The sequence below is a fragment of the Pseudochaenichthys georgianus genome, chromosome 9 (genome assembly GCF_902827115.2).
Source record: "Pseudochaenichthys georgianus chromosome 9, fPseGeo1.2, whole genome shotgun sequence".
Lineage (NCBI taxonomy): Eukaryota > Metazoa > Chordata > Actinopteri > Perciformes > Channichthyidae > Pseudochaenichthys > Pseudochaenichthys georgianus.
Window position 1 is genome coordinate 32,244,798 of NC_047511.1, and position 27,172 is coordinate 32,271,969.

Below are 27,172 nucleotides of genomic sequence, written 5' to 3' on the forward strand. Positions count from 1 at the left end.
ATATTCGCATTATTCTTAACTTTTTGGCCAGAAAAGCAGAACAATCTAAATAATACAATGTTACAAATGTAATAGACCGTGTCAATTATTGGGGTTTTATCCAGTTTTAAGCTATATTCATACTTAACAACACCTTTTTTAACCGGATAAAGTATTTTATTCCTTGGATGTCTGGATTTTAAGTTATGAGAGAAACAGTCTGAGCAAATGTCCGCCTCAACGGTTTTAATCACTTGGTCCGGAGGAGACCTCTGCGTATTACTCATCTTCCAACAAAAACCTCTTGAATATACCTCACTCCTATATCTGCCAAACCTTTTTGGGGAACTGATTTATTCAACATGAAACTGCTTAATTCAGCGATTTCATCAGACAGTGTAGGCTTTGTTTTTGAAAGGAGGCGACTCTTGCTTTTTTTGGGTAACTTTATTTAGGGGGCCTTCATTTTCAAATAAGTCGGCTCCCAGTAAAACCCGGAACAATGACGGAATCCTTACATCCATGATCCCAGACTACTTCAGCCGAACTACATCTTGTGTTATAATTTTGATTGAGAGATATTGTGCATTTAGCTATACAAATTATGTTTCATACCAAGAGATGCAAACATCAGAGAAAGACACAAGCTGTACATATTTTATTGCAACGTAATAGTAACATAACAGGTTTTAATACATTATATTACAAATATCTTATGTACAAACGCAATGTGTTGCATCTATTGACATCAACAAACCACTATTTTATACAGTAAATACAGTGCTTGATTCATACAAGCAAATTGGTGGATACCTATTCAAGCAATTCAAGATTTTAAAACAAGTGAACAAGAACTTTGAAGCGAGTGTACCTCCACAAATTCAGGTGGAGTTGATTTGTGTTATTCATTCTCTTAGATGCATAAGCAGACCATTGATAAAGTCAGGTATCGCTATCAACAGTTTTTATTTGTACGAAAAGTAAATGGCACTGTTTTTATAGTACATGTATTTGCAATAAACAATACTGGCCAGAATATCGACTCTGTATAACAAGTCAATAAATGTAACTGTTCCTATAAATAACACATTTGAAAAATGTATTTCGAAATGAATTTAAAGTCACTGGATACGTTTCCTGTGTCAACCTCATTTGCTTGTACTGCAAAAAACAACTTTTAGTATACATACAATATATATCGAGGGTTCCTATCTCAAGGCTTTTTAAACTGAATTATTGTAATCTATTCATGTCAATTAAGATTTGTGGTGTTTTAGTCACTAAGATCTAATGAGAGCACTGTCCAATAAGCAGTTTTAATTCAGTTTGAATAAAAAACAGTGCACAATCTCCTGAGCAACAAACGCGTCTTAAAAGAGAAATGGTACAAACGGAATAACATTGCAACACAAATTATACATCATCCTGATGTTTTCATATATTGCACTTTCAACATCATCTGTTTCTTTGTAGTGTGGTGTGCTGCCCATCCTTTAAACCAAAAAGATAAAAGTTGCAGGGATTTTAGGAGCTGTTTTGTTTTAGTGAAAGATACAGTACAGTATGTGTGCTCATTGGATGCTTAGTGGAAGGTGTTTGGGTTTGGACGGATCATCATGACCACTTTCTTTAGTGAATAGGCTCCTCCTCTAAACTCGGCCCAATAGACTCCATCTTGGTAGCGGCTGCGGTAGTGTCCCCCTCTGTACCAAACTCCATTCAAATTGGAATGGGCACAAGAGTTGTACCACCAGCCTCCCTTTTGGTAGTGGGCGCAATTGCCTAGAAACATAGGGGGAAAAAAAACAGAACTGTCAGGCTGCGTGCATAAACAAATGATGCATTCAACACATTGTAATCATTTGTTTTAAGCTGCCAGTGTGTCCAGTTTCATTAGTTATTTGTACCTGTATATGCATCATGGTCTCTGTCCAGTGTTGTGAACTGTTTGCCGTTATGCCAAGTGAGGGAATCTCCAGCGTTGCCATGATAACGGCCCACCCTGAGCTTGTAGAAGTCGGCCTCAGGCTCCACTCTGAAGCTGGCGTACTCTGCAAACGTCTTCCTTCCGGACCAGTCCTCCAGCGTTACCAGCAGTTTGTAGTTTGCCTGGTTAGTCAGCCAGTATATGTTCTCCAGACCCAGCCAGTACTCGCCATCAATATTGCCAAAGCCTTGCTGTGAAGTGCAGAGATAAGAAAAACAACATCAGATAGATTAGGAAATCCTTTCTGAACGCTCTTTGAAAAGCTTAGTTTGGATGTCATGAGGATATTTCAGGGTTGCTGCCCATGTTCTGAAAGTAGTTAAGAGATGAGTTATTATACAGGGTTGTTTATCGTCAAGGAACATTATTATAAATGGTCTTTCTGAGTCAAGTTTATAGCTAGCATCGGTGTCCAGTCTTTCACTGTTATTTTGTTATTGGAAGCAGCAGGAAATAGTGTTTATGATATGAAGTCTGACATACTGGATCTTGCCTCATTGCTTTGTTCTGCCTCTTGCCATACTGTCAGTGGGTGTGTGGTATCCCCTGCCCTGCACATGCTTTGAATTATGGAAACACCCCTTCTGATGATTGTACAAATACATCTTCAGATCTCGTGTGGTTTAAAGGTTGTCATAACAGTTTTGGAAAGTTCTCAATTGTTGCCCTGAGCTGAGATTCAATCTGGATCCTTGTGAATTTATGGCCAACAAACACATGTTAACCAGTGAGCTGCTTCCCCCTGTGTGAGGGTTTTATCTGGTACCTTGTGATGCATGATGCATATCCAGAAAATAAGGTTATTTTTCCAGAACATCAAGAATGCTGACACAGCCAACTAAGGTGACATTCAAGTCCATTTTGCCCACACTTTTTTGCTTTACTGTGAACTCATTCACAAAGACCAACTGATGTTGCTGGAAATAATGAGTCATGGCTGTGGTGGCAGTGACTGATGCGTTTACCACATTAGACACTTTGAGAGCTCAACAATTACCTATTCATTACTGGTTCACATCTGGTTAGTGGCAAAGCGACCTACATATGCACCTGCTTCCCTCCAAACTATGAGCTTCTTGATTTGGTGTGAGGTTTTCGCACCTTGTATGTCTCCCAGTTCCTGAAAAAGTTGACGGAGCCGTCCACCCTCCGCTGGATCACAGTCCAGCCACCTGGGTCATGTCTCTGGTCGCACCACACCTGCATAAGCCGATTGGCATTCTCTGGCTTCACCAGGCACATGCCGCTGGCTGTGTGGCCGTCGTCCAGAGCCTGCAGACAATCCTTAAAGGGCCCTAAATAAAAATATTACAACAAGACATGTTAAGCCTGCAAATCCAGTCAGTTACTACTGTTTCATTAAAGTTAAGAAAAGGAAATGCAGGGAAAGCCATAGTGACACAAAGGGGTTTTATAGTCTGTCATAGGGAATCCCATTTGTCAGCAGAGGCTCTTTTAACAGTGGAATTGACTTTGGCTGCTCCTCTCAAAAGGGAAATGGCTGCCGTCTTTGCAGCCAAAAGAAACACTGGCATGAGGGCAAAGGGAATACTGACGACTGAATGTTGAAACACTTGCTAAAACATTTAATCACAAGTGATGCAGTGCAAGATTATTATTATTTTACTTTTCACTTAGATTTTGTACTTTATAATACTCAGACACATAATTTTTGTTGGACGAGTGCGTATTACGGTTTCAAATCATGTTTTGAATGGAGAATTTCCTGGATTTAAGTTATTTATGACAGCTTGTAAATCCTTTTCCTAATCTCCATGTTTCTGCCAGAAGTTTCTTTCAAGTTTGTGTGTCAAGTAACAGGATTGCATCTTGGCTACAACATAATATGAAGATATATTTCTTAAAGAACTATGTATGTAGAATCAGCCTGTGCTCTGCTGCAGAGCAATAATCCACGCTACAAATACCTTTTTTTATTGGACTTTACAGGTCAAGTCAGTTAAATCTAATTTTCCTGTGCCATTATGATTTTACCCTGAAAACCAGACCTAGTTGATATGGAAAAACACTTATGGTACAACTGGGTCCCCTGCTTCAATTGGCTGTGAAAGTGTTTAAGTTCTCAAGATGTTACACTTGTCTGGTTTGCCAACTGGCCTGGATTACAAAGTGTTTAAATACAATGGAAATAAATGAAAAGAGACTAGGGGGTCACACAAAGGTGCAGAGATGAGGGAAGGGGTGCATCAACATTTTGCAAGAGATAAAGGAAGAGGAGGTATATGAAAAAAGAAACAAAGCAAATAATTTATAATATGTCAGAAGGTCCCGCTAAGCTGAGATGCCAAACAAAGGAATCGTAAAAGAGTTCCCACAATGTGAAAAAGTAACAGTTTCAAGCCTGTTTTTGGTTTTTATTAAATCACTGTGCACGGTATCTGTCTCTCTGCCATCCATTTGCTCTCAGGAATGTCTGTTGAGCAGATACAAGCCAGAGAGCTGCCCTGCCCTGCCCTGCTCTGTTCTGCCTGATAAAGTCTGCAGCCTCGGTGGAACATATGACTGTTTCTACCCGAGTGCAACTGGAACAAATGACATCATTGACTCTCAGTAGCCTATCTCTTTCTGTTCATACTTAACCCCCCTCCCATATTTTTGTTCACTCTTCATCCCTAGCTCTTTCAGGTCTCTCTCTTTCTCCCTCTATTCCTGCATTGTTTACAGCTCTCTGTTCGTGTCAAGGGTTTATGTAACTATTCGGGGTGTTAGTTGCATGGCTAAGGGCAGGAAATGACTTGCCTCCATTTAAAGATTCAATACAAAGGCTACCGTTCACATACAGCCTTTTGAATGGCAAGCAGTAGCTCAAAATGTCAATGGAAAAAGCTCCCAGTAGTCAAGTTGGGAACGTTTTTTTCTTTTTTCCACCATTTTAAAACTGCTGTCTCAACTAAAACGGAACAACAGTAGACTATTCAGTGCAAATGATACCACATAACAACCTTCACATACATTTTAAAGCTTTATTGTTCACTAATATGTGTTCAAGTGTCCCACGGGCTTGGATCCAGCTATCCATTTAGACACATGTATTTAACCTGCTAATATGCTCTGTGTTTTTGCATGGGTTGAATTGTGGCAATTAGATGATATGCATCTCAAAAGACTTCAGACAACAGCGTTCCTGTTCTCACTAAGAGCCCTTTGCCCTGGGAATGTGTGGGATGTATTTAAATTGGCTGAAATGAATGGAAGAATGGATACTTGGTCTTGTCTTGTGATTAATGATGAATAGGTTCAGAACACCATTATCCCAGACACACAATACCTTGTTTGTTTTCACAGTTTGTGGTGGCAACTGGTGTGTTTGTTGAGAACACCAATAGAACTTGGAAATGAAGTGTCTTTATTTCAAAGTTAATATTAGACTTACCAGAGGGCTTGTCAGTGGTGGATGGGCTGTGTGTGCCAGTGGGCATTGTTGGAAGAACCGGTTGAGATTTTTGGTCACTCTGGATCTCGTTGCTGATTGGTTTGCTAATTTGTGGTACAACAGGTGGCTGGTAAGGCTTGTTTAGAGGTGGTGATGGTTGAGGTGGCTGAGACCGTGGCTGAGACCGTGGCTGGGGGACGGGCACGTGACGAGGGGGAGGGCGAGTCTGGCACTGCTCCTCCAACAGGGCAATAAGAGTTGATTGGTTGTTGGCCAAAGAAGCCAAATGTTGGTACTTGTGCTCGAGATCTTTGTATCGACCAGTGAGCTGTGACATCTCAGAGGTTTGGTTCAGGATCTTGTTCTCCATCTGAGCCAATTCAAGAGCATTGTCTCTCTTCCTGATGATCTCATGGAGCAGCTGCATGTACAGCTGAGTGACTCTGGAGTTCATGTTTCGGCTCTCCTTCCTCAGAAGCTTTACCTCATTGACAATACCTCCATCAACCTCTACCAATTGCTGCAGGGTCTCGATCTGCCTCTTCTGTTTCTGCAGCTCCGCATTCAGCAGCTCTAACTCCTGTTTGTTGACTCGATTTTCCAACATGGCCTCCGGCTCCTTGGAGTTGACACAGATGGCTCCGGTCACTTTCTGCTGAGGCACAATGAAAGTGTAGGAGCACTTGTCCTGTGGCTGCTCAACTGGAGCCCGCTTGCTCCTTCCAGCATACAGAAACTCTCTCTCTAAATCATCCTCACTACTCTGAAACTCTTGAGTCTTGCCCCTGCCATTCTTGGTGTCTGACGGACTTCCCTGAGTTTCCTGGGCACCACATGCTAGTCCATAAACAAGAAGGAGCCCCAGCAGGACCATTGAAGGGGGCTCCATGGATCCAACTCACCAAAACCTAAGGAGAATGGGGAAACAAAAGGTTAGACTGTTAAGAAAAAATGTCTTGCTAGTTTGCAAGCAAAAGACTGTATGGACATTCTGAAAATGTTTCCGTTATTAGAATTTAAAGCCTTCAGAATCTGGCTGCATGCTCATTTTAGGGCATCAATGGGGTCCTTCACAGCAAGGCTGATTGGGACCAGAAGAAGGCTGCCCATCAGGTTTCACTGGTCCCATACTTCATGATCTGCCAGAAGCTGACAGGAACAGAAGCCCTAAGCATACACACCTCAACATAGAAAGGGCTGGAGGTCATTATAGCTCCAAAAATATGGGCTACCGAAAAAGATTAGATCTGAAAGAGAAACGCTCACTTGCCCCGCTGAGCGCTCCAGTGACTGCTATAACTTTCCATGACAGGAAACACATTATTTCATGTGTAATATATAAATCAACCTTATGGTTGTTACACTGTAAGCGTCACTTCTGGCATAAAACATACACTGCTGTTTTCCCCATGACTTTTAAGTGTTAGTCATTGAATACATCTGGTCTTGATTTCAGTATGTTTAAATCAGTTTTCCACTATTAAGAGTATACAGTACATGTTGTTTGAAAGTTACTAATTACCCCACTGCTTCTAAGACAAATATGTCTTGTCAAATGATGTGCTGATCTCTTCAGTCAGTTGCATTGCTGTTAGAGAGGAGTGTGTTTAGCTTAGTTTGTTGGCTCAGATTTTCTTTGGGCAACTGCCACTGCTTGTCGTTGACAAGCAGAAATGTTTCTATCTGTTCCCTTCTGTAGGCCTGGACATCTTTGCTTATGGAACATTTGAGACACTACAAGATGAGGCTATTCATGGACTATTTCTAAATATTGATCGTGTTGCATCAGGCCTGTCTGTAGCCTTTTCCAAAAGAGGGAATTAAATTGTGTTAAGACCTTGAAAGGCAATCCTATTCAATTCATCCCCTTTCAACATTTGTGTTTCTGTTTTAGCTGTACTAAAAGACCAATATCTTGCCTTAACTATCTAGCATGCTGAAGAACATAAATAGGGATGTTGCATCATTATCCTTATCTGTCACAGTATTTATTTCTGATCAAAGATTATTCTCTCAAACGATGTTACCTACATAGCTCAAAGTTAATGTGTGTGAGATACTTAACGTTTACCCACAGAATGCAAAGTATAGACATTTTTATTAGAAAAATAAGTGCAGGGAGGTTTTTGTAGATGAAGTGGTGTTATTACGGGATGCCACCGAGTCCCGAGGAGAATGTAACTCCTGTGTAAGGATAACAAGGCCTTGAACTCCTGGGGCACCTTAATTGAAAGCTGCTGCATATTGGATTACAGAGGGGTCCGGTGGAACACCTCCCTAGAGTCAGAAGGGGCCTGTCTAATATTCACTCACATTGGTTTGGTTTTGAAGATCCAAGTCAGGAGTGCCAGTCTTAAACATTTGTTATGGCCTATCTCAGTGTGAAAGATAATCTACCATATAATCATCAGAACACATTTGGAAAGAGAGCAGAAATGTTTTTGCCTTGTTAATCCGGGCGTGCTGCCAGCCCATTAGGTTGGAGACCTGGAGAAGAGAAATGCAGCGCTCACCAAGAACATGGACCTTGGCTCAGTCGACCCTTTTGGCTTTATCTGTCTAGAGCAGAATGTGTAAACACTTTACCTTACCGGGAAAAAACGTGCCTTTGCCTTTTTGTTATTGTAGTTTATCTCACAAAAATAAAATTACCTTCAGTACAGAACAACATTCAGTCCCATTCTCCCATGGATCTGGTTACAAAAGTTACCTAAAAGTAGTCCTCAGTTAAAAAATGACTGATTCGATTAATTAGAAAGTGCAGATTCTGTTTTAAATGTACCATTTAACTTTCTTAGTACGTCTTTAATACTGATCATGGTAACAAACACCAGCTCAGCAAATAGTGATTGGTTCAGTAATGATTCTGTCATAAATAGTTTTCGAATCATACAGAGAGATCAATGCCATTTAAATGATCTTCAAGTCCTCAGAGAATGCCTAATAATAGCTCACAAGTAAGCCCATACTAAGATAAAAGAGCAGTCCAGAGCCTGTCCCTTGTAATGTGCTGATGACTGTATTTGGCTAGTGGCTCCTGCGGTTTCTCCCCCTGGAACATGAGCTCTGTCTCTGAGAAATGCCGTGTGATTTGCCCCCGCTGAGGAAGAGTCCCATGTTGGACGTCGTTAGCCCGGAATCTCCCGCTCTAAGCTTCACTACACTTCAAAGCTGAGGGGAAAATATCTGCAGCTTGTGATGAAATGTGTGTTTATGTGCAAGTGATTGAATGAGGCATGTGCGTGTCTGCTTCTTCCGATAATGTATGTTTTAAAAAAACAAGACTCGCTGGGATCAGTGTCCCAGGGACCTGAGAGAGTCCCTTCTGCCCCGGCAGACGGCCTGTTATTAACTCATCCCCAGACTGCCACAGGGAACAACAGAAAGCCTCCTCCTCCTTTTTCACTAATAACAGCCCCCACAGCTCATCATTTTAACAAGCTGCCATTGACTGGCAAATGGCTGCAATGATTAACTAGTGTTGAGAAGTTTCATGTATGTTCACTGAAGACACATGAGAGTAGTGTTCAGCGCAAAACCACTGTGTGATTTGATTGGCAGCCCCTATTGAGTGATTTGTTTCAAGTCTGCTTCACACCAAAATGTTTTTCTTACTGTCTTCAGGCGGTCAGTCTGTGTTTACATGACTCCTCCTTCTGGATTTTACTCTCTGTTAAATCAAGTGTGATAGGCGAGTGCAGCGCGTAGGTCAGTGTGTCTCTGACCAGCACTTTTTGGTCATGCTCAGCACATATTAATTAGAAGGTGGGCAGCCTCGCTCAGACTGGCTGATGTCTCTCACCCCAGCCCCTCTCATTTCAGCGTGAGCATGGAATTCCTCACATTCTTCGTCACCTCATTAGAGCGAGCTGCCATACACACATGGAGAGTCAATGGTGGTGGCAGACGGAGAGCTAGACCCTCTACACTCAGGAACATTACTCCCCTTATCCCCTCCGTACCTGTAAGACATACATCAACTGACCCAATTCATTCCCAGTGTCCTACTTTCTGTGTGAATTCCTCATAATCACTTCATCATCCACATTGGGAAATCACAATTCAACCACAACGCACCTGATTTGTCAGTAGCCGAAAAGCATCGGACACTTTGCTCTGCATGATCAAATTAGCCTAAACAACTGGCAGTCTCTGGTATGACACACAATATGTGTTGGATCACAGTCAAATCCAATTTGCTCATGGTAATCTGCACTATTACATTACCTTGAGGGTGATTTAATTCTTTCCTCAAGCATGTAATCCTTGTAAGCGTGTAACATGACATTTTGAACATGATTTAAGCTCAACCACCACCACATCAGTTAGGTAATGAACATTATTTATTTAGATTCTCCACGGAGAAGAAAGAGTTGATGTTTTTTGTTCAAATTTTCGATTTCGTTCTGTGTCTCATGCTGCTTGGTGCCTTCTTCCGTACCTCACTTGTGGTCTTAGTCAGACAGGGAGGCAGGGGGTCTCTGGGACTGTTTCGATAAGTTCCAGCATTGTACCTCAAAGCCCCCTTATCCAAACACTACCCTGGCAACAGAAACAAAGACGGGATTCAGCTGCCTGCTTCCCTGTCCTCCTGAGCCCAGGGGAACATCCTGAAGCTGCATACTGCCTGACAGTCTGCTTATTCTGTCTTTCTTAAATAAATGAATGGTGCCGTTTGAATTCTAGATACATCTCATGCATCATACATGACTCCTGCATCCTCTACACACCCTCTTCATTGCCAATGTCTTTATAGTATCCCTTTAGGGTCCTGTGTTTTGACAAACTGAGTGTTTTTTCAGTAGCGAAGAAGCACTTAGCCCAGAGAGCCCGCTCTCCAGCATCCCCCTGCGCTGAGTTAACCCCCCTCCACCAAGTCTATCAGTAGGTCATCATCAGAAGGTAGAAATACCCTTTGGCACCAAACAGTGAGTCAGATAGCAGATGCTGCATGCAACTGCTGAATTTAAGATCAAACAAAAATCATTATCCAGAGTGCAGCAGCTTAAGAGTGAACAGTCAAAGTCTGACTTCTATCAGAATAATTGCTTCATCATTGTCTCACAAATCTCATCAAGCTCATTGATTCCGATCTACAAGAAAGGTCATAATTTGCTCTGAAAATGTATCAATGCAGTAATACAAGTAATGTCAGACTTAATGCAATTTACATGTCCCTGTTTAAGCAATAAATACAATTACTGTATAAATATTGTAAAGGTTGCACGTTGCTTACGAGATAACTGTAGAGTATGGATGGGGCTGCCTCAGTTGCCTTGCCCTCCTGGCAGCGCTGATTGAAGTTTCTCCTGGTAGAAAGTCATCCCAAGTGTGAAAGCACCCTGCGTCTACTCTCCGCCTTTCTGCACTCTGCCTGTGTAGTTACTCACTCTCCGTCACCTCTGTCCATTCCAGCCGTGGAGGGCAGTGGTGTTGTAAAGCCTATTATTAAAACACCGTCATTAGCTCAACTGAAGGTTAACTTGCCAGGAACCCTTCAGCAAACATTGAGCAGATTGTTCCAAAATCCACTTGAAAAAGTTGGAGCACTTTCAAAAGACAACTTTAGTTGGCTGGTGGAGGTAGTTTCCTGATAAATGGTGAGAGTCCAGGGCAGGTTGTGTACTGCCTGTGGCCCGTTAGTAGAAGACTGTCACTTTCCTGTGGGCTGAATCCATCACTTCTGCCTCACGGCTCTAAGAGGCTGTCTCTCTCAACTGCACCTCTCTCTCCCACTCCCTCCGTGGTGCTTTTAAATGATGAAAAATCCGCTTGCAGTGTTTCACCAGGCAGACAAATTGAGCTCAGAGCCTCCCCCTCTCCCTTAAAAATGAACACATTCTTGTTTAAAGCAACAGCCTCCTTTCTTCACCCCTCCTCCTCCCCATGGCACAAAAGAGATCCACAAGCATGCACAACACACACACACACACACACACACACACACTACTCAGATTTCCAACCCCCTGCCCCCTGGCCGCTGGTTTTACCACTACCACTATTTCTGGCTTGGGCAGCATGGTTATTGTGGTGGTGGACAGCCGCGCTGTTACACTGATCAGATCTCAATTGGCCATGAATGAGAGCTTTCCCTGAGAGATATGGGAAACAGCTGGTGGATAGGAAGCAGATCCAGGTGTTTTGACCTACGCAGGGTCTGGGTGTGTGACTGCTGTTGTGGTTTATAGCCTCGAGGTGAGATATCTTAAAAGGGCTGGAGTCTGGACATGTGTACAAAGCAGCACACTTGAACGAAATTTTGCAAGGGGATAACTACGTCATGACTTTGAGAGCAGAACCGTGCTTACTTGTCCACGTGTTGGTAGACTAAAGGATATGAAACACGTTGTCATGTCTGAAAGTGGACAGTCCTGCCAATTCTCAATACATTTCTCAAGCATAAACCTGGATTTGGATACGGTTGCCTTGGCTGTCGTTTGTTGTTTTTGTGAAGTCTTCAAGTTTATGACAAGCCAATAATGTTGTCATTTGGTTTCCTGTTTCTGCTTAGATAATTATAATGCAATCGTTTTCTGTTCAGTAGAAGCTTTGGAGTAGTATTTTCCCAAAAGCCTCTTTTACACTTTCCTAGCAGCTACTAAGATGATTTCTTAATCTGGTATTAACTACTTTGTCAGCTATTTAATTTGTTATTGTCAGAAACCCATATGGGCAACTATGTTCATCAGTGTTGTTTTCGCCCCTGAGCTGCTGCAGTGTTTTATTGTAGCTTTGTGTTAAATAAAATGTCTATGTTTGTCTGTCGAGTCCGTTTTACAATGCATTAGATGTGTGATTCTCCCCTTTGGAGTATACACTTTAAATGTATTACAGATGCTGACTAACTTTTATGTGTTCCAACTACAAACTCTGAAAGTGTTTTGATATATAAATATAAATTGGAAAGATAGGGGAAAAAAATAACAATGAATGAGAAAACTTGTGTGTAAAAGCTCAACAAATACAATTAAGTGCAGAACATTAGTCAATAGAATAAACCAGTTATTGTGAATTTATTCTTCACATTTGTTTTCTACCATGTGTGCAACTCATCAGGTTCTCCCTCTCGTATACCATAAGTGTACGATCAGCGTTTTCCATGGTGTTGTTTTATATTACCATTTACCATTCCCTTTAAGCCTATAGATTTATAGACTGGCCTCAGTGCATCTTTGAAATCGGGCTGTTGTAGAGTTTGCATTCATGTGTTTTCTATCAAGGATTGTCATAAAACAGGCAAACTGCAGCTTTGGGGAAATGTTCCCATGCACTATTAACCAACTGTTGTAAGACTGGAAAAGCTATTTGCAATAGGTAGCATTTAACCTTTGTGAAGTCAGTTGCTATAATATCCTCAGGGCATAATTTAGTTGCAAGTTGAACAAAATGTAAACTACAAAGATGCAACCAAGTGGAAGCAACAGCTTAATGTTATTTTAAAGAATAAACTATTTATGGAAGGGCTATCCTTGGCACTGATGAGGTTCTTCATCCTCATCAGTGGTAAGCATAGTCCTTCCTTGTCTATATTACAAAAAGGATTACATCAGTTTCACATTCATGTATAATTTCCTTGATTGATCATGTGTGGTGCAGTGTTTAAAGGCAAATGGCCATTGATTTATTCCACAGTAGATTCCGTTTCTAAATGAATGGAAGCATTTAAATGTTTCCCCTGATGACACAGTGAAAATGTACAACTGGCTTTTTGAGACAAAGTTCCTGGCAGAAGATGTTGGACTAGCAGGAGGAAGACAAATTCATTTCCTAAAGTCCAAGAAGCCAGAAGGACCAGTGACACATGATTCAACTTTGACTTTCATGCATCACAGGTTAAACTGAACTGGTACTATTCAATTGTTTACTCATCTTTTTCCTTTCCTTCTACTAAATGACAACCGCAGCTGAGTTTGCGGCTAACTGGTGAATGGCGGACTGACTCAGCGGCTGGGAAGCTGAGCTGCTTTCTGATGTTGAGTGAATCATTGGATCTCTTCCAAAACCACGGTGTTGGTTGGTGCAGTGATTAGTTCTCTTTCCATCACTAATCCTCCGCAGGTGGAGGAACAACGGATCATACAAATGTCAGGGGGAAAATGTTCCGTATTGAAATAGTAACCAATCAATGCATTTTAAAGCTGCGAGCCACACATGGGAGAGGATCATGGAAAGTGGCTTCACGTTGGAAATGTTTCACATATGGGCTTCTATGGTAGTGAATGAATGAGTATGTTGAGAATGTACTCTGGTTGCTCGCAGGTCATCTGGGATTAGCAGGAGGAAAGCTTCTGTTATGAGTACAATTTGTGATCAGTAAAATAAAATAAATAAATTTACAGCTTAAGACAGCATAAAAGATTATTAATGATATGAGTTTTTTCTTTCTTTGCTGTTATCCGTTAAATGGTGAAACTGGCCTATTTGTAAAGAAAGGTTTAATACAAAAGTAATATTCAACTGAAATTAAAGTCACGCACAGGCAACAACTGCCAAAATACTGAATTGTATTTTTTGTCTTCCAAGAGTGACTTGCATGGGAGTTTAAACAAAATAAGGACATGCAGATATGAGGAAGTGAAGAAACAGCATTGAGCCCAGTGGTGGCGCTAGGGGGTGGCTACTTGGGCTCAAGCCCCGGATCTTTTTTTGAAAAGCCCCGGGTGTTTCACTTAAAAAAAAAAAAATTAAGAAAAAAAAACGTCTCTGGAGTAATGTGCAGTACCGGAGTCCACCAGAGAGGCAGCCGCTGCGGGATAGTAGCCTGCGTACTGCGTAGCCTTTCCTGCCCTGAAGAAGAAGTGATCCGTCCTAGTGCCTGACGAGTTTTAAGCTAATACTATAGCCTATAAAGTTATGGATATTAGAAAGTTATTGTCATCGAAGCAGGCGCCACAAGCTGCAGCAGCAGCAGCAGCAGTATCAGCAGCTGACAACAATGTCATCACCAGCAGTGAAGAAATTGATTATGTTTCAGGTTTGTGAATCTTATTTGAAACGTTACTTTGCTGGTTTTCTAACGTTAAAGTGAATAACAGGCAAATGGTGATATCTGCACTCTGGCTGACTGAGTAAGAAGTGAAAAAGAATGATGTAACGTTAATGTTATAGCTAGTAAACATGGAGTTACCACACTATGTATGCCCTTATACACTGAACAAAAATATAAACGCAACACTTTTGTTTTTACTCCCATTTTTCACGAGATGAACTCAAAGATCTAAAACATTTTCTATATACACAAAATAACCATTTCTCTCAAATATTGTTCACAAATCTGAAAAAATCTGTGATAGTGAGCACTTCTCCTTTGCCGAGATAATCCATCCCATCTCACAGGTGTGGCATATCAAGATGCTGATTAGACAGCATGATTATTGCACAGGTGTGCCTTAGGCTGGCCACAATAAAAGGCCACTCTGAACCGTGCATTTTTGCTTTATTGGGGAGGTCTGGGGGGGGGGTCCGAAAACCAGTCAGTATCTGGTGTGAGGGGTAGGGGTAGGGTTAGGGTTAGGGTAATGTTGTGAATCGAGTGGCCATAACATACGCCTGCCCATACCATAACCCTACCACCACCATGGGCCACTCGATTCATAACATTACCCTAACCCTACCCCTACCCCTCACACCAGATACTGACTGGTTTTTGGACCCCCCCAGACCCCCCCAATAAAGCAAAAATGCACGTTTCAGAGTGGCCTTTTATTGTCGCCATTCTAATGCTACGTTCACACCGGGCGCGATGCGAATATTCGCTTCGCTCTAAACGCTCCTATCGCATCGCTCTAGTCACTCGAGTTTCACCGCGGCTGCCAGCTGTGTTTACTCGCATCATTCAAACAAGATGCGCTGGCTCGGGAGCTACAACTACAACAAAATTAACATATTTTACCGTCATTAAATTGTAATACACGTTTCTAAATTATGCCGACGTAACAACATACTGATACCGGTTAGTAAAAACCATGAATTAATGCTTGACAAGTCTGCAGACAAGACGGCAGGCGAAAAACCTTTTAAAATGCTTGTTTTCTGAATGGAGATTTGGTCGACCAGGCTAAGCTAACGTTGTATATGCTCACTCCACACTCATAACAACGGCCTACAGACATAAATAAACCAGCGACTGTATTCGCCATGACACAGACAGTCTGTGGTTTGTTCTTGTTTAACTTTTGTACAGTTTCTGAACAGATATGAGGAGCTGTGATCTCTGTGTGCTAACTGCTAACAGCTAATGGCTGATGTTTTCAGGTTGAACGTCAGTGACGGCAGGCTGAGATCCTCACCGCTGATTGGCTTCCGCGAGAACGCGTCACGTGAATTTGACGCCCGAGTGGAAAAAATTGAACTCTCGCGTTTGACGCGGCCCCCTTCAATCGCCTCAATCGCGTGATTCGCGCCACGTCCACCGCTTCATGCGCGCCTTCGGAGCGAATTCGCGTCTGATCGTGTCTCTGTATTGACTTTACATGTAATCGCGCTGCCTCCAAACGTCGCATCGCGTCCGCTGTGAACGCAGCATAAGGCACACCTGTGAAATAATCATGCCGTCTAATCAGCATCTTGATATGCCACACCTGTGAGGTGGGATGGATTATCTCGGCAAAGGAGAAGTGCTCACTATCAGAGATTTTTTCAGATATGTGAACAATATGTGAGAGAAATGGTTATTTTGTGTATACAGTATAGGTATAGAAAATGTTTTAGATCTTTGAGTTCATCTCATGAAAAATGGGAGCAAAAACAAAAGTGTTTTGTTCATATTTTTGTTCAGTGTATGTTAGTATGTATACAGAACATGACTAAAAATTATCCTAAAATGTAACGTTAACCCTTCATACCTCAGTCTACTTTTAAGACATTAAAATAACGTATTCCAATTTTTATTTTGTTTTCGTGCGTGGAATTATACCGGCTCTCGTTTCAGTACACATAACAACGGAACCATAGCAACGGAACTGACAGGCAACCCTCTGAATCAGACTCCGATTGGCTGTGACTGCATCCACTCAGTGTCCGATTCAGAAACGTGACTCTTACACTCTTTACGTCACAAACAAAGATGATGGATGAGAATTGATCTATAAAACGATAAGCAATGCACCAGAATCAAGGTGAGACTATCCAAATCCTTTAAAACTCTACGCACATTCGTCTCACCGAAATAAGTAAACGACTGTATTTGAGTGAGTTAAGGCATTAGTTTGCTTCATTAAAGGGTGTTAATTAATAAGTGTTCTCCAGTGCCTTTTGTCTTTTGTTATTAAGGTAGGGTTAATGTTGCTCTCAAAGTGCACCAGATTGATGCTTTTAACTTCAATATGTAAAAAAAAAAAATCTTCCCGGGGGAGCATGCCCCCAGACCCCCCTAGAGGAGGCGACAACCCCCCTAAAGGATGTTCGGTCCACCCCCCACTTCTTAAAAATAGCACTTTACCCCTGCACCCCCCCCCCCCCCCCCCCCACACACAACAACTCCTGGGCTGAGCCCCGGATCTCCTACAATCCTAAATCCGCCACTGATTGAGCCTGTAGCACTTTTGTATGGAAAACACAGCTTTGTTAGATCAGTACAGCTTTTTAGATTTGTATTCAAATGTTTTGAATATAAATATATTAAAAAGCAATGTAACCTGCAACTTATGAACTGTCCTGATGTCCATGTTGTTCAGTACATCCCTGGGTGGTTGAAAACATACTTGATTGCCAAGTTTCTTAAAACTTTAAAATCTGGAATAGGTTTCATGGACTTGTTTGGTTTAGAAAACCCAAATGAAGAAGATTTATTACGTTTAATATACTCAAATGTAAATGTTCCTCTGTTAAACACTAAGGTGTAAGGGGTGAGTAGACATAAAGTGATGGATCATAAATAATAAAGAAAAACTTTATTTTAGTAACGTATTTAAATAAAATCCTTAAACTGTAACCAACTTTCTAGCTAGCTAGCTTTATCCTCATAAAAGTTTAAGTAAGTAAAACCTTATTTATATAGGACCCTTCTCAACACGGATGTACAAAGTGCTTTACAGTACAGGACACAATTCACAGTACAACTATAAAATGTAGAATAAAAGGCATAAAACAACAGCAATACATAAGATAAAACATACAATAAAACGCCAATGAAAGACAGCTACTTACTCACCGCCTCCGGCGACCCAAAGGCCTGTCGGAAAAGGTGGGTCTTTAACTGCCCCTTACAAATCTCTATTGAGGCAGAGGCTTTTATTAAAGATGATGCACATTGATTGTTTTTATTGGGAAATTGGAATTTACCGATTGTGCTTTGTTCACTGATTTGCTGTCCTTGTCAGAAGGCACAACGTGTCTCAGTTAGACTAACAAATATACATTTAATTGGTTGCTTCCAATCTTGGTTTGCATTGCTATAAACATGAAAGTCAACACAGCTCCCATTGCTCCATAGTTCGAAACAAACTTTTATTTCTACTGATAACCCTTTTATAGAATATCTTAATGTTCAGTATGTCCATGATATATTTTTTATGAGTGGCAAATATGTAATAAGGGTGTGTTTAGCTCAGTGTATTTACCCAATATGAGTGGCTTGCTGTGTGAGGCCACCTCAGTGAGCTTTGTTTAAACATGGGTCTGTACAAGGCCAGCATGTGTTCCTGTCTGCCAGCCATGATGGATGGTTTTCTGGTGACCTGTATCGACCTTGTCGCCCTCGCTCTACTGTTGCTCCATGTTTGTTGTGCATTTTTGATTGACAAGCCTATTAGAACTGTGAAATCACTTTAGTAAATTGTTGACGTAATGGGCCTTTTTCCCCCCCATGTTTATTCTCTGTAGCTAGATTACGGATTGGATGTTTATGTAAGACATTTATCAAAATAGGAATATTAATATTTTCCTCTGTGATGTTGCATGGAAAACATTTGCTTAATTATTCCAAGGCCTTGCTGAGTAGGACTCTCTGTGCCTGGGGGCTGGACCTACAAGGATCGTTCTGTTGGGAGGAAAATGTTCAGTTTTATGATCTGAGTGGAAAGAATGGGACTGGCTCAGGATTGTGTCAAACTCACCCCAACTGTTGCAGAAACCACCAAATGAGACCTGTAAATATGGAACGTGTGAGAATTCAGAGGAACAGGATTTCAATCAGACTTCATTAGTCTGATGTTGAAAGCATGGGCAGCCTGTGTGGCCTTGTCTGCAATTCACTCAACATAACTCAGGCTGGGTTTTAACAATATTGCACGTCTGTCTGTCCTGGGAGAGGGATCCCTCCTCTGTTGCTCTCCCTGAGGTTTTTCCCTTTGAACTGGGTTTTCTTTGGAAGTTTTTCCTTGTACGATGTGAGGGTCTAAGGACAGAGGGTGTCGTATTGTCATACTGATATTCTGTACACACTGTGAAGACCACTGAGACAAATGTAACATTTGTGATATTGGGCTATATAAATAAACATTGATTGATTGATGTCGATACCAATGTTGAAGCTGCAAATACCATTAGTAGACCTGGCCACATATGCAGTAAGTGACCAACTTCTATTTGTGTTAGGCTCAATTCATGATGTACTTTTATTTCCCAACCTCTTTCTTAACAAGCATTTAGCCATTAAAAAGCTTTGTCGTATATATTCAATTTAACATTCTGCCTTGTAGCATGGAACTCAAAAACCAAGGTTACATTACCTGTTGATGATAATGAGGGCTTAAGCTTCAACGTATGGTTTCCAGTAGTGGTGCACGATAATTATCGGGCCGATAATTATCGGTCTGATATTAGGAATTATGACGTCATCCCGATAAACCCGATAAAAGTATTAATAGCCCCGATAATATCCAATATATTTTTTGGGTACAAAAAAATACTGCGGTGTGGGTGGATTGGGATGAGGGGTGCTTGTTTTTCACTCGGCTTGGCTGTGACATAAATGGTGTGCGGCCGTGAAGCCAGGACAGTAAACAAACATGTCGTCAGTAGTATGGGACTATTTCAAAGTTTCAGAGTTGGATAGTTCGCTTGCTATTTGTATTAACAAATGCAATGCAGAAGTTCCACGAGGAGGGAAAAAGGCAACGAGCTATAATACTTCCAACCTGATTAGTCACCTGAAACATCGCCATCGCTACGATGGTGTGTTAAAAGCGTACGAAGACGCCTGCGCTGCTAAACTAGCGACGAATCCAAAGCCAGCTGCAAAGGCACCGGGGCTTTTACCTATTGACGAGGCTTTTGAAAAAGGCAAGAAGTTTGCCAGAGTAATGCCAGGTAATAGTTGTTTCCATTTCTTAATATGGACCACTCATTGTTCACTCATTGTTCAGGGAAACACATTGTCATTGACATTGACTGATTGACTCAATTATATTTATTTGGGAAAATAAATATGGTCACTTTGAAGAGTCAAAACTGTTCGTGGCTTTGTTTTGTTCATAGTAGTAATGCTCATGTCATTTGCTCACTACTAGTCTTTTTTTTACCACCAGGTGTGCAAAAACTACAGGTACATTTAATATATATATATATTATTATCGGTATCGGTCTTGAGAAGCAGGAAGTTATCGGTATCGGTTTCAAAAAACCAATATCGTGCATCTCTAGTTTCCAGACATGTTTTAAAAGAGGGCCGCCCTTACATCATTTGGAAAGAATACAAAGGAACAAAGTAGGTAAAGGCTTTTCAACAGGTGTTGTGATTTGGGATCCATGGGAGCAGTACAGAACAACAAATAAAGAGCATAGCCAACTAAGAGCAACTTGAAAATATAATGATGTGTTACCTTATGTACTGCTGAAAGGCAATGGCAGTTAGTCTATACGGGTAGTATATTTGAGGGAATTCCAAGGGAGCAGTCTAATGGCCTCTCATTGAAGGAGGGTTGTAATATAGGAGAGCCCTAAAGTGTTCATGGTAAACACACATAGTTCTATCATCAGGGGAGGCTGTCAGTCGTAGGCTTTAGGTTTCAGAAAGCTCACCTCTCAGAGAGGTTTATAACTGTATGGATTATGTCAGAAGAATATTTGACCTACTTTCACAGCTCAACGAGCATTGCCTGTGCAAATTAGAATTCCCTACAAAATTGCCCTAGTGTAGAAAATACAATATATTACACGTTCAATATACACACTGTATGATTTGCAGTTGTAACATGCATTTATTTATTGAATGAATCACATGTTGGTTCCCAGTTATTTTAAAAAGGTCATCCCACATGTTAATTTGATCGGTTTGTTATCGCAGCAGTGATCACTCTTTAAAAGACCTCTTCTTGGCTCTGTCAAATCTTATTGGACATTTATTTGGCAACAATATCTTTTTTTGTACATGCCAGGTGAGACTTGGATTAAAGCCATGTTAACACAGGAATCAAAGCTTGTTTCTCTTTATTTTAAGCTGCTGGACTGTGCAGAAAACTGCATTCTGTAGCTGTGTATTTAGGTTAGGGTCTGCTAGTTGTAATGACTGCTTTTAATGACAGTCTTGGGAATGATTGAACGGCACCCTGGCTCACGGTAGACCATAGCTCATTTCCCTAACGTTTATGGTATAACTGATGGCAGCAGCAGTGACACCCACAAACCCCCAGCTCTGCCTGGCATAAAACACTGTTCCTATACTGCTTGACATAAGTAGCATTTAAATTATGTGGAAGAAATCATCAATAACTGTAAAAGTTTAAAGATGTTTATGGAGACATCCCAAACTGAGAAATGTAAATGCAAAAATTCGCATCATAAACTGTTTATTTGTTCCTTGCACAGAGTCTTGGGCTTGTCAGAGGAGTTGATGTTTGATCATTTCCTGTGTAAGGAAACTGCTAAAATAATACTTATTTTATACCAAGGACTCATGTTGGAGTGTTAAGGACCATTTAGAAAATCCTGTACTTGCTTTGTGCAGTGACCACATTTTGCAATACAGTATGACTTTTGTGAAGTTAATATGTGGGCATTAAAACGTGTAACCACCACATACGCGCGAGTAGTAGGTCCTAACTTCACCCTCAGGAGTCATAGAAGCAGAATTGAAAACCCTGAGTTTGTCTAAATGTGAGCCGAAGGAGAAACTGCCCGTGAACTCAACCCAACTGACCTACAATATCACTGTGTCACTGTGTCAGGGCCACACGTAGATGCTGGGGTAAACAAAGGTAAAACAGTATTTCACATTGTTGTTTGTTCTTTTGCCAGCCAACAATTACATGTCCTTTGTCACCCCTTCTTCACTTAGCATCCAGTATTTTACAAGGTACAGGCATGTACCTAATGTCGGGTCTGAGCAGGGGCGGTGGGTACTGTAGGCTATAAGGCTAAGCCTTCCCAAATATTTCTGTCACTGCATCCTGGTAAAATAGAAAATATAATGTTTGTGTCTTTGACATTAGCGCTGCTATGTAGCCACCTGGGCCCTGTAGGCCTACTACGAAGCCAGTTCAACATATCCTGGATATGTTTGAGTTATCTTAACTAACCCTAACAAACGAGATCTCGCTAAGCGGTCATACAACGCTGGTTAATATCAACTTGGTAAATCAAGCCAGGGTTTCTCTCACCAGCTGAGAGCGCGAAAGGGGTGGGGTTAGAAACATTTGACCAATCACAAACAGGGACAAGTGTACTGACAACGCAGCATCACACTTCATTAATGAAAAGTAAACTAATATTAGACAAATATGAACTTTAAACATCCATGACTTAAACATATAATCCAGGATACAAGCCTAGTTGTACCTGCAAGGTGAATATAGAACAACTGGTTAAAAAATAAATAAACTACCGAGTGTTTGAAAGCGTAACAGTTTTATGATATCACTGCCCCATCTAAGACACGAGTGGATCTGACTTTAATTACATTTGAGTTGAGTGTTTCGTCAACCCAATGTGTTGCTTAAAATAATACTTCTGCATACATATGTGACACTTTAAGTGTTGCACAGCCAGATACGGCTCGAGAAGCTGACTCAGATAAGGATATGATATATTATGATATTATATGATCAATGATCTGATTGATTGATGTGATATGAATGATAAGTGTGACACGTCGGCGTCTTCTCTGCATACGGCAGTTTAAACTGTATTTCCTTTATCCTGTAATATGACTTGATAGATTTAAACTCCGCACACTGAGCTCTGATTGGTCAGCAGGCGGTGCTTTCACTGAGTTGATAGGCTTGTTTGAGACAAGCGAGACCTGCGCAGTTGCGATCAACGTCTTGCTAGTGCGTTGCATGATGGTTAGTCATTTTGTCCGACTTGCTCTGGAGGCTGCTGATGAAACTCTCCAATTGGCTCGGCAAAAGTTTGTTGTTGTTTTGTGTCAGTTTTACGTCGCCACATCCATTCCCATTTTCATCATTGTTCCACAATGTTTATCATCATGAAATTAATATCTATATATGTTATACTATACTTGCACTGCTTACCGTTTTCATACTTTATATATCTTACCATATTCATATACACTGTTCATACTGCTCACAGGCTGATATCTAGTGTATTCATAGCCCTCACTGTTTATTCATCATTCAATTCATTCTATATTTTATTCTGTCTATTGTGTACATTACTTTTCACTTCACGGCTTGTTGCACCTGGTTAGAAGCTAAACTGCATTTCGTTGTCTCAGTACCTGTAATCTGTGCAATAACAATAAAGTTGAATCTAATCTTGAGCAGGAACAAATGTATTTACTTAGTACATATCTGACATTAACGATTAAACACATGTGTGCATTCTTTATAAATGCAAACCGAGTCAAGCCGACTCCGGAGGTGGCGGTATGCACCTTAAAGTTGTTTGCAATCCGCCAAAAAACCGAGAGAAGAAGACGAAGCCGACTCCGAGCTGTCCGACTTCAGGCGAGCTTTTTGAGACCTCCCCCGGCTGCGATCGGCTATTCTCGTCTACTTTCGAGGCGAGCCGCAACTATGGGCATAGATATGTCTCATAATTATTTGTGTGAACATAAAAATAATTTGTGTGTAAATATGTGATTTGTAAATGTAAAACACCATCCACAAATGCATTTAAAAGATTTGCAAACCCACAAATAAATGTGCAAGTGTACAACGGATCTGCAAATACGCTAAATATTTTCACAAATAAAAAAAGATCTGTGAATATCTCTTTAACATTTACAACTTTCGATCAGGCATTTGTGAATCCATTTTGTATTTGTCGACCAAAAATGCGCTTGCGGATCTCAAATCTCTGCTCGTGGATCTCACATTTCTGCTCGTGGATCGTCTTTTTACACATATTTTCCGCCGGTCTCGGCTAAAATCTGCCCGTGTCACTCGGTTATTTTCGGAAACCATGTGATGGCCTGCTGATGACGACATTTCCGCATGATTTCAAAGTAAGAGCATGATGGTTTGTTTAATGCTCTGTTTTTTTATTATAATGAACAGCGGAACATTAGATGCATTCTTCATCATCATCATCATCATCATCATGTTATAGTGATACAGTTTGTGTTAGTTTATTGGATCATTATAACATATATCAAGCACTTTCGTTGATGTTGAAGTACAGGCTATACGCCACTTTCGGGTCCCGGGGGGGAGCAGCTGGCAGCGAAGCAGCCCAGATAAAACTATTTCTTCATTGTTTGTTCAGTGGCGAGCCGTGACTTTTATACCTAGGCCCTCTGACTTTAGGATTTATTTCTTTGGAAATGTTATTTTAAATACAATTAAATCAAGTTATTTTTGGTAAAACTAATGAAAAATATAACTAAAAAATATATATATTTTTAATGTTTTTAAATATTATTTTGTAGAATATCTTAGGCCCTCACAGAGGGCCTACAGGGCCCTGACGGCTCGCCACTGTGTTTGTTGTGTATTCAGTCAAGCGGGTCAAAGTTACAAAGCACTTCACATCTTATTAATCGGCCTAATTTTACTTTACCAGTGCAGTAATAAAGTAATCTGTAGAAAAGCACCGTATTTAGGTTAGCCTTCATAGTAAGGCTACATTAAATGTTATAATATTCATCGTGTCCTTTCTACTGTATATGCATATATTCCTGTCTATTGCTTTCATTTGTATTTAATGTTATTGTGTTTATACTTGTTTCCACACATTTCACAATTTGGGATGAATGAAGTATCTATGATATCCATCTATCTATCTATCTATCTATCCATCCATCTACCTGTCTGTCTGTCTGCCTATATACCATACCTATACCTGCCTGCCCTACCTACTAGTTGTTTTGTTTGGAAAGGTTTTGTCATTGTATTGCTCTTTACCGGCACCTGCAGAGTACAGGACTTTACATTGTACTTACAATTTTACATTGTAACTTTGACCCGCTTGACTGAATACACAACAAACAATGAAGAAAGAGTTGTATCCAGTACTCGAGTTGAGGGGGGATGGCATCCCCCCTGAAATAAAAACGGTCAAAATCATCCCCCTTCTAAAACTGCCATTCCATCCCTTATGTAATTGTATCAATGAACGTGGCACTGGTATTACTGCTATTTCAACATTAATTTTGCGCATTTTGAGTAAAATACTGTGGGCGAGGGAGCACGCACACACGCAATGACATTTTTACCAAGTCACTGACGCTATACTATGCGAGTGCCCTAGAGGGCGCCAGAGTGCCGTGCTGCGCCTGTTTGATCGATGCCAGAAGCGCAGGTAACGGTCATCACAATGGCCAAGCGACCAGGGGCCTATTCTTTCACACACAGTGACGTCACAAGCTACCCACAATGCAACGCGCGCCATATATATATATATAAATACGCCATTTTACTGGAGATGCTAATATCCTGGAGGTGCTAATATAAACAGCTAGCTAACGTAGCCAGGCAGAGCGCACTAGGTTTTTTTCTGAATTAACGACCGAAGAAATCGCTGCATGTCTTCGGATTACATCTCTGGACTTGAGGGGTGTGCTCTAGGTCGTTACCAGCGTAAACTAGAGCTGTGTGGGTTGTCGGATTGCCCTTACAGACTGCCTGCAGATCTATGGAAAAACGACTCTCGAAAGTGGCCTTCGGTCGATTTTGGCAGCATCTACGTCTATCTTCTGGAAACACCAGGTGAATACCCCACTTGTCACAATAATATTATCATGCCAATGCATATATGTGGTATTTTAGAGTTGACTATATTGATTAAGGCAATAGATTATGATATTCTGCTTGCACCTCGCGTGAAATGGCGGATACCGGAAGTACGGTGTCGCCCTCGGCCCAAAACCCGTATGTGTGTGTGAAAGAATACTACGAAGCTGGTTCAACCGAACCTGGATATGTTTGAGTTAGCCGGTTGGCCTAATCCAAAACATACGCGCTCTCGCTAAACGGTACTACGACGCGGGTTATCAAGTGGATCGCTCAAGCCAGCCACTTGTTAGGTGCGCGTTCACATGAAAGGGGTGGTATCTGGAGCATTCGACCAATCACAAACATGGAGAAGCGCACTGACAGCGCAGCGTCATACTTCCTGAATGAAAAGTGAACTTTAATATTAGACATATGAATAAGTTAAACTTTAAACATCCATGACTTAAACACTTTATCCAGGATCAAAGCCACAGAGCTGCACCTGCAAGGTGAATACAGCTGGAAAAAGAAAGTGTTTGAATGCGTACATTAACAGGTTTATGATATCACTGCCCCGTCTAAAACACGATCTGACTTTAATTACATTTGTCTCGAGTGTTTCGTCAACTTAATGTGTTGCTTAAAATAATACTTCTGCATACAGTCTGTGACACTGTGAGTGTTGCACGGCCAGATACGGCTCAGCTGACTCAGATAAGGAGATATATGATACATGAAGTGATATGCCGCTTAATGTTACTCTGATCCGGTTACTTATGTTGTGGCAGATATTTAAGTAAGCTTTCTTAACGCTAATGTTATAATAGTCAGATTGCTCTGACGATGGGAGGCGTCTTTCCTGCAATGGCCATTTTTCTGTATTTCTTTTCTCCTGTAATATGACTTGATCGCTTTAAACTCTGCACATTGAGCTCTGATTGGTCAGCAGGCGGTGCTTTCACTGAGTTGAGCTCTTAGCCTGCAACCTAACCTGGTCCCGACCAGGTTAGCTGCTAAGCATAAGTTACCATGGAGATCTAGCCTGCTAAAAAGAGAACCAGCTTCGTAGGACCGGAAAGCCGGAGTTTTCCCTGAATTTATCCGGCTAAGCGAAAATCCTGCTTCGTAGTATACCCCCCAGGAGGACAACGCAATCTGAGGGACTTCATATTTAAAAATACTAAAAATAACATTTCAGGTAAGTCAAGAGTCAGTAATCTTAGTCATTACTCACTACTTTAGTCACCAAAGGTGGAATCTACAGTATGGACATAAGCAGCAATAACAACTTAGTTTGGAGTTATACATTTTTCTCTCGTGTTAGCTAGCTAGCTGGTAAGACTCAAAACTGTTGATGAAATGATACCACCAGCACCAGAAGAGCTGAAACCCCTCCTTCAAGCAGTGACCACTCTGGTCATCTCCACAGCTGAGTGTGAACGTGGGTTTAGTCAGATGAACATTTTAACCACAACTAGAATTCAAGAATTCAAAGAATTCAAAACCTTTATTTATCCAGGTAAAATCCCATTGAGATCAATGATCTCTTTTTCAAGGGAGACCTGCAACTAGAAGCTCCCTAGAGGTAAAAAGCATGTCAGCCTTGCTTTTCATCAAGTGTGTTGGCCTTCCAATGAACAAGTTCAGACCAGAGGTATATGTCAAGACTTGGCTTCAAAGCCATTGCTTAGCTAACAATCCGAAAGCAAGAGCCAGAAAAATTGAGACCAAAAAGCATGATTATGAAAATCTTTGGAA

General features: G+C 41.1%; 1 protein-coding gene across 1 annotated transcript; it reads right to left on the reverse strand.

Annotated features, from left to right (window-relative positions):
* Positions 1–622: 622 nt before the first annotated feature.
* angptl2b (angiopoietin-like 2b) lies at positions 623–11,126 on the reverse strand. The gene is made up of 5 exons (XM_034091686.2): positions 10,597–11,126; positions 5,361–6,268; positions 3,068–3,261; positions 1,887–2,157; positions 623–1,761 (listed from the first exon to the last, which is right to left on the reverse strand). Exons 2-5 carry the CDS (start codon positions 6,247–6,249, stop codon positions 1,562–1,564), a joined length of 1,554 nt encoding a protein of 517 aa, XP_033947577.1. The 5' UTR covers positions 6,250–6,268; positions 10,597–11,126; the 3' UTR covers positions 623–1,561.
* Between the last annotated feature and the right edge of the window lie 16,046 nt (positions 11,127–27,172).